Raw genomic sequence first — 17,777 nt, 5'->3', positions numbered from 1 at the left:
TGGAGAGAGACAAGTAAAGAGAGAATGAGAGAGTATGTGATTGAAAGAGAAGAGAAACAAAGATTGAAAAAGAAAGCGTATGTACAAAAAAGTTTCAAATTTGAAATCAGCCATGTCAGAGAAAGGATTTTGGCAGGATAATCTAAGCAAAATTTCAAAATCTCACTTTTCTTTTCAAGTTCAAACTAATCGTCAAATAATTGCAGCTGGAGGATTTTGAGTTGGGCTGATCTCAACCCATGAATCCAATTATATCTCTATGCCAGCTAGGACATTTTCAACCATTATATTGAGTTAATCATAACCACTCACAGTGACAAGTTGGACATTTTTTTTTTTCAAAAACTGTCTTATTTTGTTATATAGATACATATCTATTGCTCTATCTCTGTGATTTTTTGTGTCAGAAAAAAAGTTGTCTTTCCTATGAAGCCCATGCATGCTGTATTATGATCTTTTAGAACTTTGGGCCACCCTCTAGTTTTTCACAAGCTTATGATCTTCATTTCATCCCACTCTTTCTACCATATTACCTTACGTTTTTTCTTCTCCCAGAATGCTCAAATTGTGCTAGATGAATTCAACATTGTATTGCACTCCTCAGATTCTATCGCTCCTGTTGGGATCCTTCATACCATGGCATTCCATTTGGAAAGTAAGCTGGGGACTGAATCTTTATGTGATAGTGGTGGAAGCAATGGCATATTTCTTGAGAAGATGGATGCAGTATGCGAAGTGCTGGGGGACTGCCTACAAAGATGTGAGGTGGAGTGCCAATCTGTTGATGACTTGGCTAAAGTTACTGAGCACAAACTTCACATTTCAAAAACAAAAAAGGATAATATATTTTCCATATCTTGCTGGTTGCAAGATGCATGCAAAACTTCATCAGGTAGAAGCTCAATGATTTAATGGATTTACTCCATTCAAGATTGAAATTTATTTTATTTTATTTATTTGTCTTGTCTATGTATTCATTCCCCTTTTACCTTTTCTGCCTCTGCTAGTTCTTTTATCTATTGGCCTTTGGATTGTTATTTTTTTTTCTTTTTTAAATTTCTAGTATTTTACTTTTGTTTGATTTGGAAATTTGCGGGAGGATTTGAGGATTATTCTAATGTAGATTGAATTACAAATTTGTCTCTGTATTTCGCTTTTGTGCCAGCTCTGGTTCTCCTCTCTATTGGTCTTTGGTTTGTATTTTTTTTATTAAAAAAAATCAGGTAATTTAGTTTTTTGTTTTATTGCCAGATTTGCAAGAGGATTTGAGGGTTGTTCTAATGAAGATTGAATTACAACTTTCAGAATATAGATTCTCTTGGGAGAACGTTATCTATATTCATTTATATATAGCTGATATGAGTGAGTTTGCAGTGGCAAATGAAACATATGTGAGATTTATTACACAGGAGAAGTGCCAGTTTGGGGTTCCATCCCGCAGTACAATTGAACTTCCCCTATTGCAAGTTGGTTTAGGGAGGGCATATATTGAAGTCCTGGTGGCAAATGATCAAAGCAAAAGAGTTTTGCATGTACAAAGTATCTCCTGCTGGGCTCCTAGTTGCATCGGACCGTATAGCCAGGTATTTATTTTTCTAGCTTTTACTTCTAATTAATTCGATTTTGTCTCCCCACAATGGAACAATGCATCAACATTGTATTTCTGCAACTTGTGGGCTATCACGTTATTCCTCGTCCAGCTCCATCTTGTTCCATTGCTTTCATTTTTGTTTGTGTGAATTCTAGCATATCTGAAGTGCTTTTTTTATTTTTATTTTTTAATAAAGATTCCTTCATTAATGTTTTCAATTATGGGTCCATTTTTTTTTTTTTTGATAATTCAGTATCCGGCCCAATGGACCAACTAATCCGGGAGACCAATCCCACCGTCTACTAGCAGGGTGCCCATTTAAAGCCAGGGGCAAAGCCCCATATGGATTGGTCTCAAGAAGTTGTTTGCACCTAGGAGGTTTCGAACTTGAGATATTGGAGGGAGCACTCACATGCCCAAAGCCTTCACCATCCGGCTAACCCCACTTAAGGCTCCATTTGATTTGACGTAAAATATTTTACACCAAAAAATATTTTTCATGTAAACTAATTTTGCACAAAGAAAAAATATATATGTATATATATATTTATATTATTTTTTTGGCGTTTGGTTGACAAAACAAAATTCTTCTAGTCTCCATTATACCATTTTAAAAAGTTTGTTAGCTTGAGGTTGAAAAGGTAAAATCTACTAAAAGGGTCAAAGAGTTGAGCTTGCTGAGAGCTTCCTCAAAATTAACTTTCGGGATTTTCATTGGTAAATCATTTTTAGGACTACGATGGAAAATATATTTCTTAAAAAATGTTTTACTTCCTTTTTGTTTGACCAAACAATGGAAAATGCATAGAATATTTTTGAGGAAAACATTTTACGTGGAAACATACGGAGCGTAACTCTCTTAGAGACATATTACAAATTTTGAATATTTTCAGAGGTTTCTGCTCAGCATTTGTTTTTGGGCATCACTCAAATGATCTGTACAGTACATCTATGGTCAGAGATACCTGGCAGGAGGAATTTTGCCTCAGCCATGGGGAGTCTCATTAACAAGAGCTCTGTCAATTTTCCAAAACACCTTGCCATTTGTCCAAGTGAATTGCATACCACAGTAATTGAGATCATCAGGATCAGCCCTCAAAAAGCAATCATTGCAGTCATCCATGAACCTAGGCCATTTAACAGACCTGCCATTCCTTTCATGCATATATGTTATAGGATTAAAATCCCCACACAGAAGTCATGGAGTTTGGTGGAAGAGTGCAGCCGGAAATTCAATATCCCTCCACAGCCTCAATCTATTTTTAGGGGCATTATCTCCATAGATAACAGAAACACTACACTGTAATATCCCTTTGTCAAAAACATGACAATAGATAACTTGGTTATTCATACTAATGCAGCTCACATTTTGGTCCCAGACCGCCCATATCCTACTCACAGTAGACCAACTGTAATGAAATCATGCCCCAGTTTCTATTTATTGAATTGAAAACCATATCTTTATTTACACTGCAGACTCTGGTGTCCATGAGGCCAAAGAAAGAAACATTAAATTTGTGAATGTGCTCCATTCCTTCTGGGGTATAGGGCAATTTAAGCCCTTGCATTCTAGCACTTAAAAAATCATTAACAAAAAGAATGGCAAGATATATACCATATCTGGGTTCACCCTGAGATTTCCCGTTAGAGCCAGATGCCTTCATCTTCTTCCTACTCCTTGCCTTGGTTGCTAGAGAAAGACCCTCCCCTACCAACCCCCTTAAACGCAGTTTGTCGAGGAGTCTGGGAGTTTCAATGTTTGAGTCCTCTGCCTTTAGGCCCTCAAAACCATTAATTGATTCCAAAGCCACCTGAGATTCCCAAACAGTAGATGACATTACCTATATTGTATAGACAGGTTGATCCTGCCCTAGGTCTGCAGCATCATGCTCTCCATTTGGTAGCTGTCTGCCACCTGGTCTGATGATTTCCCTTGTGCCATTTGTTGCTCTTCGTGTTCCTTTTTTTCCCCCCAGAGGCTTCACTTTCTCAAGGCTTCTGAGCAAGGCCTCCATTTCTGTTTGGGTGTCTTAACACAATCATGCCCAATCACACCACATGTCAAACACCTGGTGAGCACCCACTGGTACTCTGCTCTAATCTCTGCATATGCCCATCTCCCATATCCAGGTCAAACTTGTCCACGAGCTCATTGGCCACATCAGTTTTGATTCAAATTCTCGCAAAGCTAATCCTGTTCTTCGTCTCAGTCAGGGCGTTATAAAGGCTTGCCAATAATACTTGCGGTATAACTCAGAGTTGTTTTTGGAACTAGCTATTTTAGTTAGCTTTTTGACTTTTCATGAAAAACCGTGCAGAAAAGTAGAGGGAAGAGTTGATTTTTTGGTAGTGACTTTTTAGCTTTTAAGCTATTTTAGCTAGTTCCCAAACTTGCCTTCAGTCCTTGTGCATTCCTGTAGTCAAAAGGGAAGTTAAAGAACTTAACTCATATCAGGATTTTTTTCAGACTCTCTCAACAAAAAACCAGTTTACAATGCCATGACATCCGTCGGACCACCCTTCCTCAGCAGCTTTTGTGCTATAGAATTGACAGCAAAGGACATCTTCTTATCAAAAGTAGCCTACCAGGCAATAGTTCTAGTCATCTTCCTGAATACAAGAACTGAGTTACCTTGATTTGGTCATCCTCCTTGGGTTCAAAATAATCTAGATTCATTTTTGTGTTTGCTCAAGGATTCTGAAGCATCTAAGCTCAATGTACCTGTCTTTTTTAGCAGGACTAGGGTTGTTTTCCTTCACAACATGGTATTCTCCTTGCTGGTCTGGAGCACAACAGCCATCTCTCACGGCCGTTAATAAACACTCTTCTATTCTAAAAGTGTGTATCATAAACATACTTATAATTAATGCTTAAACTATCTAAAAGCACAGTTAGAAAACATGCTTAAATGCCTTTTTTTAGTGTTATTTCATTCAGTCATTTATTATATCATTAAGGCATAAGAGCTTAAAAGTGTGTTTTTCATGAAAACGTGATTTGAAAATGCGCTTTACCGTAGTTTGGAAAATAAGTTGATTTGTACATTAGTTGTTTAATTGGAATAAAAATAAACATATATAGGTCAAAGAGCTCAAGGATTTGTCTAGTAACTCCTTCCAAAATTAGGTGAGATAAATAAGCATGAATGTATTCTTCTTTCAAAAGGAGGGTTTTTCTTGCTGAAACTTGTCAGATTTGAGGATTACGAGGGCTGGTCATGTTTATAACAATTTTAAAAAGAGTGCTGCAGCTGCTCCATGTTGTCAGATGAAATTTTGATATGAACCTATGTGTTAGTGTTGAACACTTTAAAGTTACTTATACCTTATATTTGTGTATGCACGTGGTTTTCATATTATTTAAATTGTTAATCATTCATATTCAGTGATCCCACTATTTCTCATTTTGTTTCCTTCCAGGCAACTTTGCACCGGGAGGTACTTCACATGGCTGGGCAGTTGGGGCTTGACCCTCCAACAATGTTGCTCTGTAGTGGAGGTCCTACTGCTGAGCTTGAACTAGCACTACAAAACAGTGAAGCTGTGGCAAAATGCTTTCACTGTTCAATATCTACCTCTGCCATTCTCTTCACCATTTACTGTTCGGCATATATTCCTTCTTCAGACAGAATCACTATTCAGGACAAGCTGGACACATTCCTGAAACAAATGAAGTTACTAAATTTATGTGGTGAAAACAAGACTGAAGTGATTGATTCTATTGTTTTATATGTCCTTGTGCCTGATTTGCCAAAGAGGTAACCAGTCCAACTTGTTTAGGGTGTACTGCTACTATATGTCAGCCATCAGAATGAAACCTTTCTCCGCTTTATTTCTATTTTGTGCACCTTTATTTATGCCTTTGTGTTTTCATCTTTATGGTGAACGTAAGATACATGTCATCTGCTCAATACCAGTATACATGACAAAAAAATTTAAAAAAAAAAAAAAAAAAAAAATCCAGAAAAAATGTACTCCTTCGTTACTTTTATTTTGTGCACCTTCTTTTTTTTTTTTTTTTTTTCTTTTTATTTTTAATTTGTGGCTTAATATATATTCTCTCTGTTGTGGTATTGTAGAGCTTCTGTAGAAGTAAAGCCTGTGCTTTATGCAGCGGATGATACTGAAACCGAGACTGATTTTGTTACCCAAGATCTATCTATTGAAACAGCACAAAGTTATTGGGGTTTTGGTCATGAAGACTGGCATGATTCTTGCTTCCAGAAATGTATTATTCATGGAAAAATATGTGCAGCCGTCCTATCTATTACGGATGAACTTGCTGCGAAAATCTGTTCTGAGTGTGCAGGTGAAAATCAGGAAGTTTGTCCAATTTACCGCACAGAGAGACAAATGGACAGATTAGCAAGGTTTTGCATTTTTCTTATTGATGGATTCCTTTCAGAGAACCACTTCTCTTGGAATGATGTAACGGTTAGTTTCTTTCTATCTAGGAGCGACCTTCATTTTAAGTTAACTCATGATAAACTGGACTTCTGTTCGGTATTTGTTTCAAGATTACATTTATGTTTTACATAGTTTATAGGTAAGACGCCAATGCTACTCCACTAGGGTTTCTTTTTCATGCTAGGGCTAATCACATTATCACTCTTTCCTGTTTTCAAAAGTTTCGTAGTTTGCCTATAGTTTGAGTAGAACCAAGTTCTAATATTTTTTTTTTTGATAATGTAAGAAGGCTTCATCAATCCAAGTCTTTGCATCTGCTAATAAATTCTAGCGTTTGTGTTTTGAGTCTACAAATGCATTTGGATTTTCATTTAGATGCAAATACCAGGCAAACGGTCTGCGAACCTTTTGGTTCATCTGTCAACCTGAAATTACATCTAATTGCTTGAATGGATTATATGATTGTGAACTGTAATGCTCTGGGTTTTCAAACCCTATTTTAAATGAATGTTACCCGATTTGAGGTTATTTGGTTCCAAATCTTTGTTGTCATGACTTGTGGAGTCAGTTGTGCCTGAGGTTGGAAGGATTTCATTGAACCTCATTTATCTTATTGTTGTTGTTTTGCATCTCATTATTGTAGTCGGGAGTGTGGAATTGGGACTCAGAACAAAAATCTGGAAGTTTTGAGTTTTCTCAGGAGCTCTTCATGTGCAATGGGGAGGTCCTGCACGAGCAGAATTGGTCAGAAGGCTGGGTATCTTGCTGCAGCAGGTCTGCACGTGCGGCCATGAATTCTGCATATGACGTGTGGGTTCTGCATATGCGGCAAGAGAGGTCCACACGAGTGAATATAGGGCAGTCTTTTCTGGAGTTGTTCCGCACATGTGGCTAGTATTTCAGCACGAATGGCCAGGCTGAGACAACTTTTGTTGGGGTGACATGGCAGGCTCTCCACATGTTTTTCTTCATTTTTTGGTGTTGAAGCACGAAATATCATCAGAAATTCACAATTTCTTTCATTCTCTGTCTCTATAACTCTCTTCTCTCTTCTATCTCCTTTCTCTCTCTCTCCACCATCATTGAATAGTTTGAGCTTGAGTTTGACCTAGCTAGAATGAAACTTGATCTTTGGTCCAAGGCTTACAGTTGTAGAACACACCGAGGGCTACAATTCTACTATTCCAAATTTTCGTTTCAGGTTTCGCGTCTAGGGTTTCCTCCCATCTCCTCTCTTTGGTTGAGGTTGGGATTCTCTTCGCATTTCTACATGTTGTGTATTTTCTTTGTTTTTCTTTCATATTATTGTGGTCCATCATGTTGGAGTTAGATTTGTAGATTTAATATGCATGTATTCATGTTGTATAGCTTAAAGTTGTGATTGGTGGCATGTTTGAGCATTAGATGTGAAGAAGTTGAGATGAATTATGGGGTTGGAGGTAGCGGTAGGCGCCGTGTCGTGTTGGGTTGTGTTTGTGTCGTGTCATCTCGGGTTCGTGTTATGTCGTGTCATTTTTTGTCCAGTTTGTGTCTTGTTAACGTGTGATGTCAAAAAATTTCACTATTAAGCAAAAATATCAAATGTATGAAAAAAACTTGAAAATTTTTTCACAAGTTAAATTTAATAAAATTGACCTCTATTAAATGAAATGATTTATAAAAATATTTGATTTCAACTTAATTTAATTTTCTTGATTTATAAATATTATATTTTATTATTATATTTTTTTACTAAATTAACTCAAATAATAGACAAAAAAAAAAAACATTAAGTTCATTAAAAGCAAAAACAAAACCTATATTAAACTTAAAATCATATTTTACATACTTTTTAATAAATTAAATGTAATTATGTAAGAGATTAAAAAATGTCATGATACTCTTTAGTGGAAATAATTTAAAATGTGTAACTAAGTCTTTATTATATGTGTTATCCGTGTCATTTTCGTGTTATACAGATTTGACACTAATCCGACCTGTTTAATATTCGTTTGATCGGACCGTGTCATTTACGTGTTCATGTCAGGAAATGGTTAATGCTAACCCGCTAACTTCGTTTACGGTTCAAGTTGTGTTATCTTGTCATGTCGCAAATTCCTGCCCTTGGTTGGACAGAACAATGGGAATCCAGAAAAAAAGAAAAAAAAGATGAGATTGATGAGTTGAGGAGGAAAATTGCTGCACTGACGGAGATGGTGCAACGTTTGCAAGCTCCAACCAATGGTAGTGATGATTCCAAGGATATTCAACCTTCTTTTGAGATCATTTTGGTACACCGCAAGGCCGTCGAGCAAATCCGGAATGTTTTAGTCCAAGTGGGAGAACAACATCGGCTTCCCAACTTCATGGAAGTCTCAATCCAGATAATTCATTGATTAGTTAAACACCATTGAGCAGATGTTTGAATTGTGATGTTTTTGAAGAGAAAAAGGTGAAATTAATGGCGATTCGTCTCAAGCGAGAGCTTCCACTTGGTGGTTGCAATTGCAAGTGTGTAGGCAACATTGAGGCAAGGTCAAGATCTGTGGTTGGGAGAAGATGAAGAAGATACTTAAGGAGCTAATCTTACCTTTCAACTACTTGCAAACCTTGTACAGGAACTTACATAACCTCAAGCAATGTGGGAGTTTTGACGAGTATACGGAAGCATTCTATCAGCTTATTGCTCAAGTTGATGTCAAGACATACTTGTCTTACACACTTTATTGTTTGTCTCTGAGGTTACAATAGGGCTTTGGCAGTTGAGAAGCAACATAGCCGAGGTGTTTATATAGGACAAGATTGCACTCTCAAGGAGTTTTCGTAGGTGGTTTTAGGCTGGGCCAATCCACTCCTAGCTTTGCCAAGGCTAGTCTTTCAACAAAGATATGGATAGGGTTGTGCCCCGGTGCAAACTTAACGTACTAGTGGTGCTTGCAGAAGCCAAAGTCAGCCCGAAAGTCGTGGTTTTATTGTAAGTGCTTTAAGCGTGAAGAACAGGGTCATAGGTCTTTAGATTGTCGTAAGGCTTTGGGCTACAATCAGAGCAAAGCTCTTGTTATTGAAGTTACAGAAGAGTTAAGGAAGAGGAAGACGAATGAGGAATGACTTGAGGGGATGTTGAGGAAGAGGATTGACCTACTCTCATGGTCAAGGAGGCTCTTTTTACACCCAAACAAGAAAGTAGAGATGATTGGTTACCTACCAACATCTTCTTTACCATTTGCAACATTGGTTACCTACCAACATCTTCTTTACCTACCAGTTGCAAGGATGTAGTTCTGAAGAAGTGGTTAGCAAAGTTAGCAAGTTGAAGATCATCCTCATACTGATTCCCTCTTGGTTCAGGAAAGGTAATGAGATCAAAATTACTAAGCAATATTTGATATCTTTTTTCATTTGAAAGTACTTTGATGAGGTGCTTATGGATGCTTGTTATGTCGTAATTAGCATCTACGACAATATGATTGACAACCTTGCATGATGGCAAGTGTAACACCTATACCGTTCTCAAAGGATGAAAGGCATTTTACATTGATTTCCATGAAGGAAAAGGATACACCGAAGTTGTCTTCCAACATTAAGGGTTTTTGGAAAAGAGTAGAGATCTGTGGTTATTTTGGTGTTGGTCCTGGTATTACATACAGTTGCCATTGAGGAAGATACCGTAGTTAGCTCTCTTCTAGGTCAATACTCTGATGTGATTCCAAAATTGCTTCCTCCCGAATTGCCTCCTATATAGGATACCTAACATTTTATTGATTTGGTGCTTGGTTTGGCGCTGCCAAGCAAACTGGTCTATCGGATGTCTCCAAAAGAGAGGGAAGAGCTTCAAAAGCAAAGGTAAAGGGGGTACATAAGGGCAAGTCACTATGGTGTGAGGCTCTTTTGATACCAAATTGAGTAATCCAATGCTAAGTACAAAGTTGCAACTATCCCCAAGGGGTTGGCCTGGTGGCAAGGCCTTGGGTCTTGGGGGTCTACTCCCTCCAATGTTCAAGGATTGAAAGCTCTCAAGTGTTAACGATTCCTTGGGGCCATTGGACTGTGGGAATAACCTTTGAATTAACCGTGGTGCACTTCCGGGAAACTCTTTGCCGAGGGCCTATGCATCCCTGGGGATTAGTTGGGCTTTGATTTGGACGCTCCGGTGCCAATCAAAAAGCACAAAGCTGCAACTGACTTATACAAATGGAAGGTTGTCTTCAAAGAGCGAGATTTTGTTTGAGTAGTTTTGACCAGGGAAAGGCAGCCCCATGGTTCTTTTATGAAGTTGAACGATTAGGGAGATCTTAGTTTTGACCAAGGAAAGGCAGCCCCATGGTTCTTATATGAAGTTGAACGATTAGCTATGTTACATGGACTCGGGTATGATTGGATACGGGCGGGTGTCTAAGCATCATACCTTCATAAACTTAGATCTTAAGATATTGGAATATGTCTCCAAAGTAGGATATGGGTATGGAGACTCTTTATGGACACATATATATTACCTATTATATAATATACTTACATAAAATGTTGTAAAGTATATAGAAATGTATTTGAAATTGAAGAAAATTTAGGAAAAAAAATATGGAAATTTTCTCTCATCTATGTTAGAAGTTATAAATGTTTCTTTTCTAGCAAATGTGAAATTCTTATTCTTCAAATATTGTAAAAAGTTGGAGGATCCAAGGGTCTAAATTGGGTATGGGTGTCAGACACATATTCCACACCCTTATATCCTTGTCATGTCCAATGGACATGATACTTTTGGGGACATAGAGGAGTTCATGTAACATAGATGATTGGAAAGTGGGTCCTTGTGAAGTTTTAAGCAAGATTAATGATAATGCCTGTCGAGTTTGTTAGCCTCGTCATTTGAACATTTCTATACCTTTAATGTCAAACACTTGGTTCTTTATGTGGTTTCTCTCTTCAATTCTTGTATTCATCACCTACGCAAAAGTGGCAAAATAACCCGACATTTTTCTCCAAATTATCTTAGAAGAATATGCGATTTTTTGAGTATCAAACCTGTAATTTGCAATTGGCCCAGTTGAGTTATAAGATTGTTGAGAATGTCTGCCAAAAAAGATAATCTGATTTGGCTGGCTCCCAGGTTGTGTTCTGTAGTCATGTGGGGCAGCCTCAACTTGTCCAGTACTTAGCATGATTGATACTAGGCCCTTACATGATTAGATTTTTTTTTTGGATGCCTTCTGAAGCCTTCTCTTTTTGATGAGATGTCATTTGTACTTCATTTTTCCCCTCTTTTTTGTTTTCATAACTTTCGGTTTTAATAATGAATTAAGCATTTTGTGTAATAGAAAAAGAAATGGAAAAGAGACAGCTAGGGAACAAAAGCTTAATGTGGATGAAGTGTGGCATTTACCAAGAGAAAAAGGCATCTTGAAATAAATACATGGAATTAGATTTTATTTATTTATTATTTGTTTAATGTCTTTTGGACGACTTGGGACGATTGGTATTTCTCAGTTGTCAGCTCATTGCTTTGGTCTCTGGTAGGGCTGTGCATAGAACCGATCACCCGGTGAACTCGACCGAACCTGGCGCACTAAACATCATAATGGATGGTTTCGCACAATGCAGCGGTTGGTTGCAGTTCCAAATAAATAGTTTACTAATTTGGATTATCAGTTGGAGTTCAGATTGACAACACACACAACCAAACAACCTGAACCGACCAAGTATTATACTAAATTATATGTATCTTTACATGTGTCATGCTTCCATTCGACCCCCAGATTACACTGTCTCACATATTGGTTAGATCACTACTCCCTCTCCACTAAGCGATTCTCAATCCCTAGCCCATTACCAGTAGGCTCCAGTTCTGGTTTTAGGTTTACTAGTTCATCTTCACACTTTACAAACCCTATGCCCCCATCTGTTTCTTTGCAAATTGAAAAGGCAAATAAAAAGCGGAGAAATGGTGAAGCTTTGCTGCCAGAGATTGCTCAAATCTTTGGTGACTAGATCTAATACTTGAGGCTTTGAGCAGCCCCTCACAGACATCCTATTAAAGTTCAACCAAAACCCTAAGTAAAATATTATATTACTGGATTTTTAAAATTTTCTAAGATTTTGTTTACCAAATTGATAGACCTATGATGAAAGACCGTGAAAGTTAAACAGTCGATCTGAGATTCGCAGCCACTTTTGAGTTAAGTTTCAATCCGATGTCAAACTGATACCCCGACCGGGAAACCGAATAATATGAGTGGATGGTTTCAAAGGGGGGTTTGAGTCGAAATCGGTTAATATTTTTCCAGCCTGAATGTTGATGACCCAAACCGATCCGCCCATGTGCAGCTCTAGACTCTGGTATTCTGTTCAACAATGGATATCTCCTCAACAAGTAGTCAATGATAGTGTGATGCTCAAGATGTTATTATTAAATCTCTCAACCCTGGTCCAGCTTTATATTTCATGCTTACTTTTTTATTGAACTTTTTTCTCAACTATTTGTCTTGCCATTTACTTGCTTATATAATATGTTAATCTCTAATTTTTTTTCCCTCTCTCTCGCTCTCTTCTTGTAGAATTTGAGGCTCTATTACCCAACAAGTCTACAAGTGTCTCATGAATCATTGTCGCTGATTTTCACGGCTGCATTCAATGAATTTGTTGAAATGTTTCAGAGAATTCAGATAAGTGAGGAGGAGGAACCAATTTTCAACCTTGTTCCTGTCTTAGGGGCTGGGAGGTCTGCAACATCTACTGATGACATAATTACATGCGAATTATTTGCCCGGAAGACATCTGCACCCCTGCTCTCTCCCCATTAGCTTTTTATGCAAAAATCAGAAACCACCAGCAATGGAAAATATTTATAGAGAAAACCACCCCTTCATGCTAGTTTGCCTTTTGTTACAAGTTTATTCTTACACTCTGTTCACCTTATCATCATATCTTTCCCTACCAATGATATTCATCTTGCTCTTTCTCTTTCTCTGAAAGTGCACAGATACAATTATCTTCTCTTTATTTTTTAATTTGAAAGTAGACAAATATATATACGTATGTTCTCATTTTTTAATTTGAAAGTGTCTAATTTTATGAATATTCCTTGCGGAGCTGTTGTTGAGCGGTATTGGCATTGTACTTGTAACTAAGGTTTTATTTGATTGTTGAGTGAGAATGAGTGTATTCGATGGGGGGGTTTGAACAGATGAAGGTAATGAATCCTCTCAATTGTTGGGTTAGGTTGGGTTGATAAAGAGGAGAGTGTCTGTCACTTTGTTGGGGGATCACAACTTTTGTACACCTCAAAGCCTTGGGGTTCAGATTGCAGCTGCTGGTGGTGGCGGTCATGGTGGTGGTGGTGTTGAGATCACTCTTCTTACTGGAGAGGAGTGACACCAAACTTTGGGACTGTTTGTTATAGCTTTTGAGGGTGATTATAATTTATTTTGATTTGGGAGTCTGTCCTAAACTGTTGTGTGTAATTTTTGTTTATAACTTATTAGGCTGAAATAGCTTAAATAAGTTAAAAAAAAGCTAATTATCTGAAAGCTGGGGTGGGGATGTTTTTGGTTTCTGTTTTCTGATTATCAATTTTTAACTTAAAAAACTCCACCAAACAGGCCTTTCTTTCCCCCAAAGTAATGTTCCAGCAGTTATTAATCTCATTTATATCTATTTATTAAAGATGTTGGATACCATTTCATAGGTCAACGGGTTACAAAATTATATTTAAAAAATAAAAATAAGAAGAGTTTTACCATCTACACAAATTTAAGTTGGTATGTGAATACAGTTACAGCTATCTTATTTTTTTCCTTCTATTATCATATATTAACATAGATATTGTTTGAAATATCTAAAAAGAGAATTGAAAATTATGAATATTATTATTAAAAAATAAATAAAATTGTACAACCGGAGATTTTAAAGTTTTCAGTACAAAATAAATATACGAGCAAAGCTATCCAACAAATAATGAGGATTGGTGCATGTCTTTTTGGTTCGAAAAAGAAAAATGAGATTGAGAGAAATAAGATTTACTAGTTTGTAATAAAAGATGCTCAAATAAGAGAGAGAAATTGCAAGAAACCAATGATTAATTCGATTAAGTTCAACCTCCATCTGAGATGTAACAAACATACAAATTGCTTAACTATTTTTTTCTCAAATGATTTCTCATGTGATTAAGTTGTAGTAACAAAGTTATAATTTGTTATTCGTGTTTAAATTTTTTGATTTCATCAAAGGCCAAGTATGAACTTTTTGATTTCATCAAAGGCCATGTCTCCCAAACACTGCTTCATACTCATTTTGTGAGACATGCTCGGCATGCCGCTTTGTGAGATGTGTCCCACAAATTTTAAATGCATTTATGATCTCGCATCTAGGTAAGAAAAGAAAGAAATGATTGTATTTTGTTTTATGATCGTGTTTGGATGGTAACCATCTAACTAAGTGATAGAGTTTTCTTTTTCATCATTTGTTTCCTTTTCTCACCGAAATTATGTATCCAAACAAACTAGAGTTTGAACTTTTGCATTTTTGTTTTGTAAAAAATAAAAAATAAAAAATAAAAAACTTAACATCTTTAAATCTCACCTGAATTTATCCTCCAATAACATGGACTCATACGCACCAATTGTTGATTGGTTAATAAATCAATCACCTAAAACTCAAACCCCCCACCACTGAGTAAATTTAGAGAATGTGTTAATGAAGATTTGAAGGTTGAACGCTCAAAGTTTAGTAGTAATGATTCAAAAACAAGACAAACTTATCGAGATGCATAAAAATCTATCATATCATATCATGTGTCTATTTGGCAGAGCTTAATTACAGTTTATTTCAGCTTTCAGCTTAATTTAAGCTATTTTGATGTGTTTAGTTTAGCTTATAGCTTATAGCTTATAGCTTTTTGGAAGTGAGAAATCAGCTTATTCTTTGAGTGGGGCAGGAGATGCTTTAAGAATAAGCTGGAAATCAGCTTAAGCTGAAAGTTATAAGCTATAAGTTGTTGAGACATAAGCTATAAGCACTTTCCCATAGCTCTACCAAACAGGACCCATATCATGCATTGTCGTTTGGGTAGGATACCTTTTAGATTTATGAGTTTAAAATTGTATTTGGTTCATGAATTTTAGTAGAAATTTAAAAATAAAAAGAGGACCTAATAGACTAGAAGGGAAAGTTCTATAAAATGGCTATTGGACCAGTGATGTTATATGTGACAGAATATTGAGCAATTAAGAAATAACATATAGATAAGATGAGTGTTACTGAGATAAGAATGTGTGGCAAAATTAGAAAATACAGAGTTAGAAATGAGTATATTCGTGAATGGTAAGAATAGTACAGATAGAAAATAAGTTGAGAGAGAATGGATTGAGATGGTTTAGTCATATATAACGAAACTAACAAAAACAGTAGTGATACAGTGACGGTAGATAGAAGTGTTAGGGGAAAGGGCAGACCTAGATTGACATGGGCTGGTGTAGTAAATAGAGACATAATCTCTTCAATTAAACTAACCAAATGCCCGTTGATAAAGTAGATTGAGATGGTTTAGTCATATGCAACGGAAACTAACAAAAACAGTAGTGATACAGTGACGGTGGATGGAAGTGTTAGGGGAAGGGACAAACCTAAATTGACGTGGGCTGGTGTAGTAAATAGAGATATGAATCTCTTCAATTAAACTAACCAAATGCCCATTGATAAAGACTAGTAAAAAAAAAAAAAAAAAAAAAAATCATATAATTGATCTTATTTGATTTAATAGGATTTAAGTTTTGATTTATTCGGTTCCAACAAAAAACTCAAAAGTTCCAACAAAAACCATGTCATTGAATTCCCTTCTTCCCATATATGCCATTTTAAAAGAGAAATAGGAATTCAAAATTTAAGAAACCAGTTTCTTATCTTGGAATGTTAAATATCATCCATTTATTGGTAAAAAAAACTTCTGAAACCTCACACAAAATTCACATTTAGAGGAAGAGGAGATCGATACCTGATCATTTCATGTAATTTTTTATTTTGAAAAAAAAAGAAAAAAAAAAGGCTATACTACAAGTTGAACCGCAGTGCCACTGTAGCGATTTCTCCACTCTTAGCCATAGTCTCAAAACAATATTTTGTAAATAATATTAAATATTAAAACAATACTTCTTCTATATTTTTGTTATATTAAAATGTTCAAAAACTTATTTACTATATAATTATTTATTATCAATTGATTCACTTATTTTTACGAACTAAGTAAGTTGGGTATTCAAATTGGGCAGGACAGTTGACCCAATAGTCTATGTAGTTGTTTCTTGGGACGATAAGAAAGTCAGAGATTTAGAATTTGAGTCGACAGAGCGATTGTAACCCTTTTGTTGTAATATAACTTACCTTAACATCCTATTGTAAATAATACTAACAATAAAATAAATAAATAAAGGAGTTGGGTGTTCAAATTTTGAGAGATGAGTATTCAAAATTTATGAATATTTTAAATTATAAGAAATAAACTGATTAATATATATCAAAAAAAAAATTGATTAACATATAAATTATCTATCTATAAACAAAGAAAAAAAAACTAGGGTATTCAATTGAATACTCATCCTAAGTTGTGCAACTGCCATCAATTGGATTGATTTAATTTGATCGATTCAATTTTGAGTGTAAAAATATTTGATCAATCATGATTAATTTTTTATTTTTTTTTCGTGTCTTTTTGTTTTTTTAAAAAAAATGTAAATTTTAGGATTTTACTTGATGAGATGAATGAAAATTACTTTGTTAGCTTATTTTTTTCTTTGATGAATTTTTTTAAAAAAATTTAAAAAGTTCAAAATTCTAGTCGACGAGGCGAACTAAAAAATTAAAAAAAATTATAAAAATCAATTCAGAAAAAAATATAAGTAAAAAATAATAGACTTTTTTTAATTTTATTTATATTGGTTTTTTTTATTTTTGAATTTTTTGAAAAAAAAAATTCTTTTGACAATTGTTTACACAAGATAGACTAGAAAAATAAAATAAAATAAATTTTCATAATTTTACAAAACAAAAAAAAAAAATTCACTAAAAAAAATGTTCCAAAAAAAAAATCACTTATTTAAGTTATTTCAAAACAGTCTAAGGCCTCGTTTGGAAATTAAGAATTTTAGCTAAAAACTCATTATAATTTATCATATCATTCTTTTTATTATTTTACACATTTTTTTATTAAAAAAAAAAATTAATTAAAAAAAAAACTACAATAATCAATTCTAAAACCGACTTAAAGCTTGAGTTTGGAGTTGGAGTTGCAATATTCTCAAGCTTTATGGTAACACTCGAGTCTCTGGATCGGGTTATAAGATATATTGGCCCAACTGTCATTTTTAAGTCCAATTTAAAAAGTTCATATCTTTGTTGATGATAATGAAGTCCTCTATTTTGGGGTGTTTGGTGGGATTTTTTTAAGTCAACTTATGGTTTCTAACTTTTAAAAAGTTATTTGGACTGCTTGGTTAAACTTATTTCAAACAGCTTCTGATTCTAACAACTTATTTTAAATCAAAAGAGCTGATTCTGAGAAGCTGCTCACCATTTACTTCTGATTATCAGCTTTTGATTCACGGTTATACTCCTAGATTTATTTATTTTTTATTTTTTTAAAAATAGAAAAAGACCCAAATGAACTATAGAATATTATTATTATTTTTTATGAGAAATATAGACAAATAGTGAATAATAAAAAATAAAAGTTAATTGAAAAAGCTACTTCACAGCTTATTTAACAAACACTACTTAGCAATTTAAATCTATAATCCAACAGCTATACTAAATAGAT

General features: G+C 35.1%; 1 protein-coding gene across 6 annotated transcripts in view; it reads left to right on the top strand.

Moving 5' to 3' along the window:
* LOC114268316 (endoribonuclease) overlaps nucleotides 1-13,048 on the top strand; it is a 59,793-nt gene extending 46,745 nt beyond the window's left edge. For all 6 annotated transcript variants that reach the window (XM_082892114.1, XM_082892115.1, XM_082892113.1 and 3 more), the window contains 5 exons: nucleotides 556-892; nucleotides 1,252-1,583; nucleotides 5,012-5,349; nucleotides 5,671-6,025; nucleotides 12,526-13,048. In XM_082892114.1, the coding sequence (XP_082748240.1) occupies nucleotides 556-892; nucleotides 1,252-1,583; nucleotides 5,012-5,349; nucleotides 5,671-6,025; nucleotides 12,526-12,771 (1,608 nt within the window). In that variant the 3' untranslated portion in view covers nucleotides 12,772-13,048. The remainder of the gene's footprint in view (nucleotides 1-555; nucleotides 893-1,251; nucleotides 1,584-5,011; nucleotides 5,350-5,670; nucleotides 6,026-12,525) is intronic.
* The last annotated feature ends 4,729 nt before the right edge of the window (nucleotides 13,049-17,777 follow it).

The sequence above is a fragment of the Camellia sinensis genome, chromosome 10 (genome assembly GCF_055761805.1).
Source record: "Camellia sinensis isolate YWXY chromosome 10, ASM5576180v1, whole genome shotgun sequence".
NCBI lineage: Eukaryota > Viridiplantae > Streptophyta > Magnoliopsida > Ericales > Theaceae > Camellia > Camellia sinensis.
Note: the sequence above shows the minus strand (reverse complement) of the source record. Positions and strands in the feature narration are given on the sequence as shown.